The 12,906-nt window shown below is 47.8% G+C and overlaps 1 protein-coding gene across 1 annotated transcript in view; it reads left to right on the forward strand.

The window, feature by feature from the left end:
- Positions 1-6,020: 6,020 nt before the first annotated feature.
- Positions 6,021-12,906, forward strand: part of gpib (glucose-6-phosphate isomerase b) — a 33,128-nt gene continuing 26,242 nt past the window's right edge. The window contains exon 1 of the mRNA XM_070898322.1: positions 6,021-6,234. Within this exon, the coding sequence (XP_070754423.1) occupies positions 6,110-6,234 (125 nt within the window). The 5' untranslated portion in view covers positions 6,021-6,109. The remainder of the gene's footprint in view (positions 6,235-12,906) is intronic.

The following is a 12,906-nucleotide window of genomic DNA, read 5'->3' on the forward strand; positions in this document are numbered from 1 at the left end:
CGAAACTAAATCTGTCTCCAAGCTCGGTTTCCTCATTTGAGCCAAGCACATCTTGTCCCCTCAACAACCGGTCACTCTCGGTGAATCCCAAGTCCATCCAACACTTGAATCCTTCCCCCATATCTGGGGAGACTCGACAAACCCCATCCCGCCCCATTCCACCTCCACCCTGGGACACGATACAAGGGAAAGCTTGTTGGATAGGCAATCACACGAACGTCTAAAAGACTTGCATTTCTATAGCACCTTTCACCACCTCAGGACGTCCCAAAACGCTTTACAGACAGTGAAGTAATTTTTTGAAGTGTAGATACTGTTGTAATGTAGGAAACAAGGCATTTTGTGCACAGCAAGCTCCCACAAGCAGCAATGTGATAATGACCAGATAATCAGTTTTAGTGATGTTGGTTGGGGGATAAATATTAGCCCAGGACACCGGGGAGAACTCAGCAGCTCAGCCAGCGTCTGTGGAGAGAGAAACAAAGTTAACATTTCAGGTCAATGACCTTTTACAAACAATAAGAACATAAGAAATAGGAGCAGGAGTCGGCCATTTGGCCCCTCGAGCCTGCTCCGCCATTTAATAAGATCATGGCTGATCCGATCATGGACTCAGCTCCACTTTCCCACCTATTCCCCATAACCCCTTATCCCCTTATCATTTAAGAAACTGTCTATTTCTGTCTTAAATTTATTCAATGTCCCAGCCTCCAGCTCTCTGAGGCAGCGAATTCCACAGATTTACAGCCCTCTGAGAGAAGAAATTCCTCCTCATCTCTGTTTTAAATGGGCTGCCCCTTATCCTAAGATCATGCCCTCTAGTTCTAGTCTCCCCCGTCAGTGGAAACATCCTCTCTGCATCCACCTTATCAAGACACCTCATAATCTTATACGTTTCGATAAGATCACCTCTCATTCTTCTGAATTCCAATGAGGCCCAACCTACTCAACCTTTCCTCATAAGTCAACCCCCTCATCCCCGGAATCAACCTAGTGAACCTTCTCTGAACTGCCTCCACAGCAAGTATATCCTTTCGTAAATATGGAAACCAAAACTGCACGCAGTATTCCAGGTGTGGCCTCACCAATACCTTATATCGCTGTAGCAAGACTTCCCTGCTTTTATACTCCATCCCCTTTGTCAGAACTCTGACGATAGGTCATCGACCTGAAATGTTCTGACGAAGGGTCTCAGACCTGAAACGTTAACTCTGTTTCTCTCTCCACGGATGTTGCCTGACCCATTAAGTATTTCCAGCATTTTCTGTTTTTATTTCAGATTTCCAGCATCTACAGTATTTTGCTCTTCTTCAAAATCATGGCGGTGGGATCTTTTACATCCACCTGAGAGGGCAAATGGGGCTACATAAATGCAAGTTATTTATTTTTCTTAGAAACATAGAAAATAAATGCAGGAGTAGGCCATTCGGCCCTTCGAGCCTGCACCACCATTCAATAAGATCATGGCTGATCATTCCCTCAGTACCCCTTTCCTGCTTTTTCTCCATACCCCTTGATCCCGTTAGCCGTAAGGGCCATATCTAACTCCCTCTTGAATATATCCAATGAACTGGCCTCAACAACTCTCTGCAGCAGGGAATTCCACAGGTTAACAACTCTCTGAGTGAAGAAGTTTCTCCTCATCTCAGTCCTAAATGGCCTACCCCTTATCCTAAGACTGTGTCCCCTAGTTCTGGACTTCCCCAACATCGGGAACAATCTACCCGCATCTAACCTGTCCGTCCCTTCAGAATCTTATATATTTCTATGAGATCCCCTCTCATCCTTCTAAACTCCAGTGTATAAAGGCCCAGTTGATCCAGTCTCTCCTCATATGTCAGTCCTGCCATCCCTGGAATCAGTCTGGTGAACCTTCGCTGCACTCCCTCAATAGCAAGAATGTCCTTCCTTAGATTAGGAGACCAAAACTGAACACAATATTCCAGGTCAGGCCTCACCAAGGCCCTATACAACTGCAGTAAGACTTCCCTGCTCCTATACTCAAATCCCCTAGCTATGAAGGCTAACATACCATTTGCCTTCTTCACCGCCTGCTGAATCTGTATGCCAATTTTCAATGACTGATGAACCATAACACCCAGGTCTCGTTGCACCTCCCCTTTTCCTAATCTGCCACCATTCAGATAATATTCTGTCTTCGCGTTTTTGCCCCCAAAGTGGATAACCTCACATTTATCCACATTATACTGCATCTGTCATGCATTTGCCCACTCACCTAACCTGTCCAAGTCACCCTGCAGCCTCTTAGCGTCCTCCTCACAGCTCACACCGCCACCCAGCTTAGTGTCATCTGCAAACTTGGAGATATTGCACTCAATTCCTTCATCCAAATCATTGATGAATATTGTAAAGGGCTGGGGTCCCAGTACTGAGCCCTGCAGCACTCCACTGTAAGGGGAGCTTGGGGTGTGGGTTCGAATCCACACTCCCCTGGGGTCCTGGTGTGATTTATGAGGATGGGTGAGTAACGAGGCACCAGACACAGTGGGTAAGAGAACAAAATGGCTAATGTTGTTTATTTAGAATAGTAAACACAAAGATAGAGGGCATAGGAAGAGGTCATAAATAGCAGTAATGGCACAATCTCACTCAACAACACGAAAAATTCTCACAACAGGGAGGGGAAAATAAGAGGTTTAAACATTCCACTCACACACAACCACACCTCCCACTTCCACCCTTCTTACCAATTCCTGTCCTAAATTGAGTCTGTGAGGGGATTTGGACTTTACTCACAATCCTATCAACTCCGGGGTTCTGGGGGCACTTATTTCAGCTCGGGGTCCCTCTGGGGTGGATTTTACGTTGTCGGTCGGTTCGGTTTTCCTCCTCGATGTTGTGTCGGTTTCTTCTATTTGCCTCTCGGTTGGCTCCTAAGCAAAAAGCTGCTGGAGTTAAGCACACCTTCCCCAGAGCGAGGGGCCTGTGAAGAGCTGACTCAACTCCCCTTTAATTCAACTCCACCACAACGAAAACTGACTCCCACCTTCTTAACTCAACTTTACAACTCCCAACCCCTCCAACCTCCTTGTGTGTTTTTGCAGCTTTTCTTATCGTCCGTTCATCTTCGCGGCAAAACTGCATACCATTGCCTTGGGTCTTCCTTGAATAAAATGGGGTGTGAATGGCAGTTCGATGTGTATCGATCTGTCTGGAATGGGAGATTAGCCACACCTCCTGTATCCTGTCGCTCGCTGATGGGGTGAATTGTTCACTATCTCGACAGAGGTGCCACTCTGTCTGGGCTGGCCAGAATGATTGCATCAGACCTGTGGGCCTTTGTTTAATTATTCAAACTGATACCCTTTGTGTATTACTGGGGAGATTTTGCCTGGACATTGTGAGGGTTTTACACGAAAAGCTGGAGAAATTTCCTTTAAAATATAAAGTTGCCTTGTATCCATTTTCCTGGAAGAACCGAATGTATACTCTTCCCCTTTACGGTAACTGGCTCATCTCCTGTCCGGTTCCGTGCCCCTGCAACACTGTCTGTTACTGTACAGGGTGGCCAGAGTCCCATCATCCTCCACGGTTTACAGGCTGTTGGCTGCAGTTGGTCAATTTAAACATGGCATCTTCCCATTCTCCCTGCCACATGTCTCCATGGTTGGTTTTGCAGAACCTTACACCACTAGTCACTGCCTGCCATTCTGAAAAGGACCCGTTTATCCCGACTCTCTACTTCCTGTCTGCCAACCAGTTCTCTATCCACGTCAGTATATTACCCCCAATACCATGTGCTTTGATTTTGCACACCAATCTCTTGTGTGGGATCTTGTCAAAAGCCTTTTGAAAGTCCAAATACACCACATCCACTGGTTCTCCCTTGTCCACTCTACTAGTTACATCCTCAAAATTTCCAGAAGATTTGTCAAGCATGATTTCCCCTTCATAAATCCATGCTGACTTGGACCGATCCTGTCACTGCTTTCCAAATGCGCTGCTATTTCATCCTTAATAATTGATTCCAACATTTTCCCCACTACTGATGTCAGGCTAACCGGTCTATAATTACCCGCTTTCTCTCTCCCTCCCTTTTTAAAAAGTGGTGTTACATTAGCTACCCTCCAGTCCATAGGAACTGATCCCGAGTCGATAGACTGTTGGAAAATGATCACCAATACATCCACTATTTCTAGGGCCACTTCCTTAAGTACTCTGGGATGCAGACTATCAGGCCCCAGGGATTTATCAGCCTTCAATCCCACCAATTTCCCTAACACAATTTCCCGCCTAATAAGGATATCCTTCAGTTCCTCCTTCTCACTAGACCCTCGGTCCCCTAGTACTTTCGGAAGGTTATTTGTGTCTTCTTTCGTGAAGACAGAACCAAAATATTTGTTCAATTGGTCTGTCATTTCTTTGTTTCTCATTATAAATTCACCTGATTCTGACTGCAAGGGACCTACATTTGTCTTCACTAATCGTTTTCTCTTCACATATCTATAGAAGCTTTTGCAGTCAGTTTTTATGTTCCTGGCAAGCTTCGTCTCATACTCCATTTTCCCCTCTTAATTAAACCCTTTGTCCTCCTCTGCTGAATTCTAAATTTCTCCCAGATTTGCTGCTTTTTCTGGCCAATTTATATGCCTCTTCCTTGGATTTAACACTATCTTTAATTTTCCTTGTTAGCCACAGTTGAGCCACCTTCCCCATTTTTTTAAAAACTCCAGACAGGGATGTACAATTGCTGAAGTACATCCATGTGATCTTTAAATGTTTGCCTTTGCCTATCCACTGTTAACCCTTTAAGTATCATTTGCCAGTCTATTCTAGCCAATTCACACTTCAAACCATCGAAGTTATCTTTCCTTAAGTTCAGGACCCTAGTTTCTGAATTAACTGTATCACTCTCCATCATAATAAAGAATTCTACCATGTTATGGTTACTCTTCCCCAAGGGGTCTCGCACAACAAGATTGCTAATTAGTCGTTTCTCATTACACATTACCCAGTCTAGGATGGCCAGCTCCCTGGTTGGTTCCTCGACATATTGGTCCAGAAAACCATCCCTAATCCAGGAAATTCTCCTCCACAGCATTGCTACCAGTTTGGTTAGCCCAATCAATGTGTAGATTAAAGTCACCCATGATAACTGCTATACCTTTATTGCATGCATCCCTTATTTGTTTTTTGATGCTGTCTCCAACCTTACTACTACTGTTTGGTGGCCTGTACACAACTCCCACTAGCGTTGTCTGCCCCTTGGTATTCCGCAGCTCCACCCATACCGATTCCACATCATCCAAGCTAATGTCCCTCCTTACTATTGCATTAATTTCCTCTTTAACCAGCAATGCCACCCCGCCTCCTTTTCCTTTCTGTCTATCCTTCCTAAATGTTGAATACCCCTGGATGTTGAGTTCCCAGCCTTGGTCACCCTGGAGCCATGTCTCCGTGATGCCAATTACATTCTACCCATTAACTGCTATCTGCGCAGTTAATTCGTCCACCTTATTCCGAATACTCCTTGCATTGAGGCACAGGGCCTTCAGACTTGTCTTTCGAACACACTTTGCCCTTTTAGAATTTTGATGTAATGTGGCCCTTTTTACTTTTTGCCTTAGGTTTCTCTGCCCTCCACTTTTACTTTTCCTCTTAACGCACAAACTCCCTCTTGTGCTTCATATATTGGATTGCACTTTATGACCTTGAGACATGTGTCCCGCCCCCGTCTCTTCCTCTTTCAGCCAAGGTAAAGCGACCCCGCCCCTTAAAATGTTACCGCGCACCCTGCTCCGGGGTGGATAAACCAGCTGCCCACATCAGCTCCGCATTAACTGCCCTCACAGACAGGCAGACAGAAAGCCTCCCCCGGTCGAATTGCCAATTTGGACCAGTCTCCCTGTTCACGCCGCCCCGAACCCTGAGACTGCAACTTCTGCTCAGGCATTGTGATGTCACCCGCTGCCCTGCGCCGCGATTGGCTGGGTGCGCCGCCAGTGAGGGCGGAGAGGGCGGGTCCTGCCGCTGATTGGCCGGACACAGTGTTGCAGTTTCAGTGATGAGTGTTGCCAGTTTCAGTGCTGCAGTTACATTGTAGCCGCTTTGTGTGTCAGTGTCTTTCTGCCCCGCACCGCCGCTCGCCATGGCCAACGCTTTCACTGCCGATGCCAACTTCAAGGCCCTCGCAGACTGGCACAAGCGCAACTCTTGCGGCCTCCTGCTGCGAAAGATGTTCGAAGCCGAGTCCGACCGGTTCAGCCGCTTCAGGTGGGTCGTTTCCCCTGTAACCCCTCGGATTTAATGTCTCCCAGGGGCATTAACTTCCCCAAGCACATGCTTGCGATTATTTACCCCACCCGGGCATTTATTTTAATTGTTGCCCGCCCCCCCAGCTCAAGGTCGAAGTGTCTGGGTCCTTTTAAATACCGTCCCAGGATCATCTAGGTCCAACTCTGGGATCTTCACCCAGGAGCAATCTCGATTTGAGTCTGGATTCCCGGTGGGGCCGCCCTGTGGGGTGGGCCAGTGCCCCAGACTCTCCTCCTGCCCTCTCGGTGTGTACGTGCCGTACGGCACGGGGCTGGGGATCGCATTCTGCTTAGTCATTTCCCCCCCCCCCCCCCCCCCCTCGCTCTCTCTCTGCATCCTGTCTAACTGCAGCACCCAGGGGCGCAAACCTCAACTGAGAGGGGTGGGGAGGGGGTAGCCAGCACTCAGCACCCTGCTAAGCCGCCAATGTTTTCCTGCAATAATCTCACGGAAAAGGAATTGTTGGAGCTCTGAGCTAATCCCAGGTGGACACTGGGCTGTCTCCATGGATATCCACTTTATATAGTCAACTTTAAAAGAGATATTGGATAAGAACAGAGGAACAGGAGGAGGCCATGCAGCCCCTCGAGTCTGTTCTGCCATTCAGTGAGATCATGGCTGATCTGCAACCGAACTCTATCTACCCATCGTTGCACGTATCCCTTAATACCTTTGGTTACCAAAAATCTATCAATCTCCAATGTAAAATTTTGTGGAAGAGAGTTCCAAACTCCTACCACCCTGTGTGTGTAGAAGTGTTTCCTAATTTCACTCCTGAAAGGTCTGGCTCTAATTTATAGGCTATGCTCCCTAGACTCCCCAATCAATGGAAATAGAAACTAACTGGAATAAAGAAAGTGATCTATCTAGTCACAGGCCAGGGGAGTGGAATTAATTGGATTGTTCTTTCAAAGAGCTGGCATGGGCTGAATGGCCTCCTGTGCTGTGAGATTTGATAAAGTTTGTGCTGATTTGGCCTCATTATGTTCTGGAGGTGGGGGAGATGCAGAGATGAAGTTTCTCCTCAAGGCTGGTGAGAGCAGGCAGTGATGGACTGCGAATTGATTGATTGACCCTCTGACACAACAGGGGCATTCCCTTGGACTTTCTCCTCTTTCCACACTTTCCCTCCCCCCCCCCCCCCCCCCCCCCCGCAACACAAAACTATAAACCGGTCTTTAATCAGTGCAATTAATTACTGTGGTATTTATGACCGTGTGAAAATGGGCTCTGGGGAATGGCAACTCCTACGGGCGGCTTTTACTTGGAGAAGCCTTGCTGTAATTGGCACAATTTGTGATCTTAATATTGGAACTGATGTCCGCTGGAGCAACTCCATGATGCCCCATGCTGACGAACAGCCTGCCAAAACACACTTGTTGGAGGACGTCAGGCATTCAAACATAGAAACATAGAAAATAGGTGCAGGAGTAGCTATTTGGCCCTTCGAGCCTGCACCACCATTCAATATGATCATGGCTGATCATGCAACTTCAGTACCCCATTCCTGCTTTCTCTCCATACCCCTTGATCCCTTTAGCCGTAAGGGCTACATCTAATTCCCCTTTGAATATATCTAATGAACTGGCCTCAACAACTTTCTGTGGTAGAGAATTCCACAGGTTCACAATTCTGAGTGAAGAATTTTCTCCTCATCTCGGTCCTAAATGGCTTACCCCTTAGACTGTGACCCCTGGTTCTGGACTTCCCCAACATCGGGAACATTCTTCCTGTATCTAACCTGTCCAATCCTATCAGAATTTTATATGTTTCTATGAGATCCCCTCTCATTCATCTACATTCCAGTGACTATAAGCCTAGTCGATTCAGAATTTCTTCATACTTGTAACCCGGAAGAGGAGTGAAAGCGAGGGTGGGAGTGTGTGGGGGTGTGGGGGTGTGGGGGGGTGACCCTAAAGAGTATGAACAACAGGATCCAGTGACTCACTGAGTTTGAGCGTGTTGCTAACACTGTGTCTAATCTCACATGTGAATTGATTGATTGACCCTCTGACACATTTCTGCCTTGATTTTTGAAATTCTCATCCTTGTTTTCAAGTCCTTCCATGGCCTCGTTCCTTCCTATCTCTGTAACCTCCTCCAGCCCCGGCCCCCTGAGATCTCTGCGCCCCTCTAATTCTGGCACTTTCGTGCAACCCCGATTTCCTTTGCTCCACCATTGACGGCCGTGCCTGCATCTGCCTGGGCCCTAAGCTCTGGAATTCCCTCCTAAACATTTCTGCCTCTCTTTCCTTCTTACTGAGGGGGCTCGACAGGGTAGATGCAGAGAGGATGTTTCCACTTGTGGGGGAATCTAGAACTAGAGGACATAGTTTAAGAAAATGGGGTCGCCCATTTAGAACTGAGGAGGAATTTCTTCTCAGAGTTGTAAATCTGTGGAGGCTGGGTCATTGAATATATTTAAGGTGGAGATAGACAGATTTTTGAGCGATAAGGGAGTGCAGGGTTATGGGGAGCGGGCAGGGAAGTGGAGCTGAGTCCATGATCAGATCAGCCATGATCTTATTAAATGGCGGAGCAGGCTCGAGGAGCCGAATGGCCTACTCCTGCTCCTATTTCTTATGTTATGTTAAAACCTACCTTGTACTCTAATATCTCTTATGTGGCTCGGTGTCAAATTGTGTTTGATAACGCTCCTGTGAAGCGCCTTGGGATGTTTTACTGTGTTAAAGGCGCTATATAAATACAAGTTGTTGATTTATTGGAGGAATGATAGAAAAAGATTGGCCAAAAAAAAATCTTTGGGCCATCTGGATAGAAATAAAATGAAAGCAACTGGTGTCCTTTGTAGGTGTGACACAGGAGCCTGCTCCGGGTTGGGCAGTGGTTGTGGTGTACTTGGATTTCAATAAGGCCTTTGATACAGCTTTTCTGGAAAGGCTAGTACTGAAAGTAACAACAGCGGGGATCAGTGGAAATATTTGACACTGGATTTGGAATTGTTTGAACCCAGAGGATGGTGGTATAGGGATCGTCATCAGCCTGGGAGGATGTTACTGGCGGGTTCTCACCTGGGTCTGCTTTCAAGACCTCCTTTGTTTAATATCTTCATAAATGCGCTGGCGCTTGGAGTCACAGAAGATGCAAAGTTGATGAAGGCTCTGAAGTTGAGCAGAATAAGCTGCAGATGGATTTGAATGGAAGTGGGCAGACAGGTGGCAGATGAAATTCAATGTCAAGAAATGCAAAGTGCTTCACATGGGAACAAAAGTTTCAGGCAGGGACTATTACTTCAATGGAAAGAAAATAATGTGCCTGGAAAATGAGAGATCCGGGGTGGGGGGGCGGCTGGGAGGGGGACATCCTGATTGACAATAAATGGAAGCTATTGCAACCGGGCTCGGTGTCGGTGAGTAAATCAGATGTTGGGGAGTATTAAAGGCCAATATTGAGCCAAAATAGTGAGGTGATCTTGCTGCTTTATAAATCATTGGTGCCCCCCGCCCCCGGGGCTCCGCGCATGGCCCCCGCACGGTACAGGAAGGATATTGCAGCTATTGAGGACAGGGCAGATTGTGACCAGAATGACTGAGCAGATGGAGAGATTGGATTATGATTATGTAAACTGGGCATGTTCTGACTGTGACAGAGAAGATGGAGAAATCCGATTGCTGTTTTTAGGGTTCTGAAGGAACGGGATAATGTCGACCGTGTCCAGAACAGTAGACCTAGAGGTCACGGCCTGCGCTCGAAGGGCAAATTCAAATCCAATCTGTGCAACCAATATTTCAGTGAACGAGTGATCAATCTAATGGGACAGGGGACGCAGTTAGTATTGATTCATTCGAAGGCAAATTCGATGGATTTCTTTCAGAAAATAACATTTTGTGCTCCAGTATCTGAGCAATGTGAGCCATGACATGTGGTGTGTTCCGAGCTCGGGGGGGGAGGGGGGGGAACAGGGGACTTTAGACATCTGGTTCCCAAAGCGCTCCCCCTCTGGGGGTTTTCCTCGTCTGATGTCTGGGTCTGTTGGAGACGTATTGATAGAGATTGGTCAACACCATACCGTTATATCGCATGACTACCAGGATGGGAGAAGGAGAACCAGATGGAGCTCGGTCTTTTGTCAAATAGAAATTCCGATGTTCTCTCTGGATTCCTCTGCTCAATGAACTGCGAGGAAATGCTGCAGTCGGGCGACTGTGATCCGATGCAATTTGACCAGGCGTGAATTGCCAGAAATAGACTGGGTGTCTGGAGATCTGGGAATAGCTGGCAGAATCTCACCAGCATCTCTTCTTACTGGCAGTAATCTCAACCCTCTGTGCACATTGAGTGAAATGGACTGAGTGTGTGTGTGTGTATTTGCTGATTCATTGCCTCCTGTGAGTTTAGGATGAATTTTGGGAGATAAAATCATGGACAATTACAACACAGGAGGCCATTCGGCCCATCGTGTCGACGCTGACCGACCAAGAGCTACCCAGCCTAATCCCACTTTCCAGCTCTCGGTCCGTAGCCCTGTAGGTTACGGCACTTCAGGTGCACATCCAAATACTTTTTAAATGTGGTGAGGGTTTCTGCCTCTACCACCCTTTCAGGCAGTGAGTTCCAGACCCTCACAACCCTCTGGGTGAATTTTTTTTTCCCCTCATCTCCCCTCTAAACCTCCCCCCAGTTACTTTACTTTAAATCTATGCCCCCGGTTCTTGACCCCTCTGCCAAGGGAAATAGGTCCTTCCTATCCACTCTATCCAGGCCCCTTATAATTTTATACACCTCAATCAGGTCTCCCCTCAGCCTCCTGTGTTCCAAAAAAAACAACCCCAGCCTATCCAATCTCTCCTCATGACCACTAAAAATGTTCTAGTCCTGGCAACATTCTGGAGATATTCTCCCATCCCGCGCCCCCTCCTTTCACTCCGACTTTGCGGAGTGCGTGGGTTAAATCCTGAGACACTTGTAGTGATGTGGAGATCGGGGGAGGGGCTGTATGGCTGACCATAACTAAGCTTGCAGTTACTGAACTACTGAAGCAGATTTTAAATAAATTTAAATTCATGAAAGTATTAAAGTGTCATTTATTAATATTGAATCATAAAATGTATCTAAATTCCTCATTTACTTTTTGACTGTATAATAAATCTATATTTGGTGTGGGTACTTCCTGGTTTAGGTGTCTCATCTGGTTTGTGAGCTTACTTCCTTATTTAAACAGATTTTAGTGTTGTGACTGTCGGTCAGATAGTTGCCTGACTGGTACAGCTGTCTGTGGTTCTGGCACTGGATTAGTAATCCAGAAAATGTGAGTTTCAAACATTTAAGAATTTGAATTCAATTAAAACAAATCTAGGCATTAAAAGCAACTATGAACCTGGTTCACTAATGTCCTCTTTAGGGAGGAAATCTGCCGTCTTTACCCGGTCTGGGCCTATATGTGATTCCAGTCCCATACCAACGTGGTTGACTCTGACCTGCCCTCTGAAGTGGCCTAGCGAGCTGTATCAATTTATTTGATCTTGTACACTGTGGGAGCACCTTCACCACATAGACTGCAGCGATTCTTAAAAAAAAAGGCCCACCATCTCGCGGGTCAGCGAGGGGATGGGCAATACATGCCAGCCTTGTCCGCATCCTGAAATCAGCCTCTCCCCTGTCATTCCTGAACAGATTTGACCCAGTGGCTGACGTAGTAGAGGCTTATGGGCCAGTTGTCCAACTGGAGCAAGATGTCCTAACTTGATTGAAAAATGTTGCCTCTTTTAATGTCATTCTGAGCCAGTGGAGTTCCTTTGGTCATAAACCTCCCTCCTAATGTTTCCCCAGTGCTGATTACCGAGGGGGCAGAAGGGAGGGTGAGAGGAGTAGGTGGTTGAGAATCCAAAGGCTCGACCAATGAGCAGGGAGCTCAGGAGATTGTTGAAGGCAGAGAGGAACATGGACTTGAGAGAATTAGAGAGCCTGTGTGTGTGTGGGGGAGGTGCAATAACAAAGAGAGACTTGCATTTATATAGCGACTTTCACAACCTCAGGAAATCCCAAAGCGCTTTACAGTCAATGAAGTGTAGTCACTGTTGTAATGTAGGAAACGTGGCCTCCAATTTGTGCACAGCAAGCTCCCACAAACAGCAATGTGATAATGACCAGATAATCTGTTTGTGATGTTGATTGAGGGATAAATATTGGCCCCAGGACACCGGGGAGAACTCCCCTGCTCTTCTTCCAATAGTGACCATGGGATCATTTACATCCACCTGAGAGCAGACGGGGCCTCTGTTTAACGTCTCATCCGACAGTGCGGCGCTCGCTCGGCGCCGCCCCCTCCGACAGTGCGGCGCTCGCTCAGCGCCGCCCCCTCCGACAGTGCGGCGCTCGCTCGGCCCCGCCCCCTCCGACAGTGCGGCGCTCGCTCGGCGCCGCCCCCTCCGACAGTGCGGCGCTCGCTCGGCCCCGCCCCCTCCGACAGTGCGGCGCTCGCTCGGCCCCGCCCCCTCCGACAGTGCGGCGCTCGCTCGGCCCCGCCCCCTCCGACAGTGCGGCGCTCGCTCGGCGCCGCCCCCTCCGACAGTGCGGCGCTCGCTCGGCGCCGCCCCCTCCGACAGTGCGGCACTCGCTCGGCCCCGCCCCCTCCGACAGTGCGGCGCTCGCTCGGCGCTGAGATTTTTG

The sequence above is a fragment of the Pristiophorus japonicus genome, chromosome 13, assembly GCF_044704955.1.
Source record: "Pristiophorus japonicus isolate sPriJap1 chromosome 13, sPriJap1.hap1, whole genome shotgun sequence".
NCBI lineage: Eukaryota > Metazoa > Chordata > Chondrichthyes > Pristiophoridae > Pristiophorus > Pristiophorus japonicus.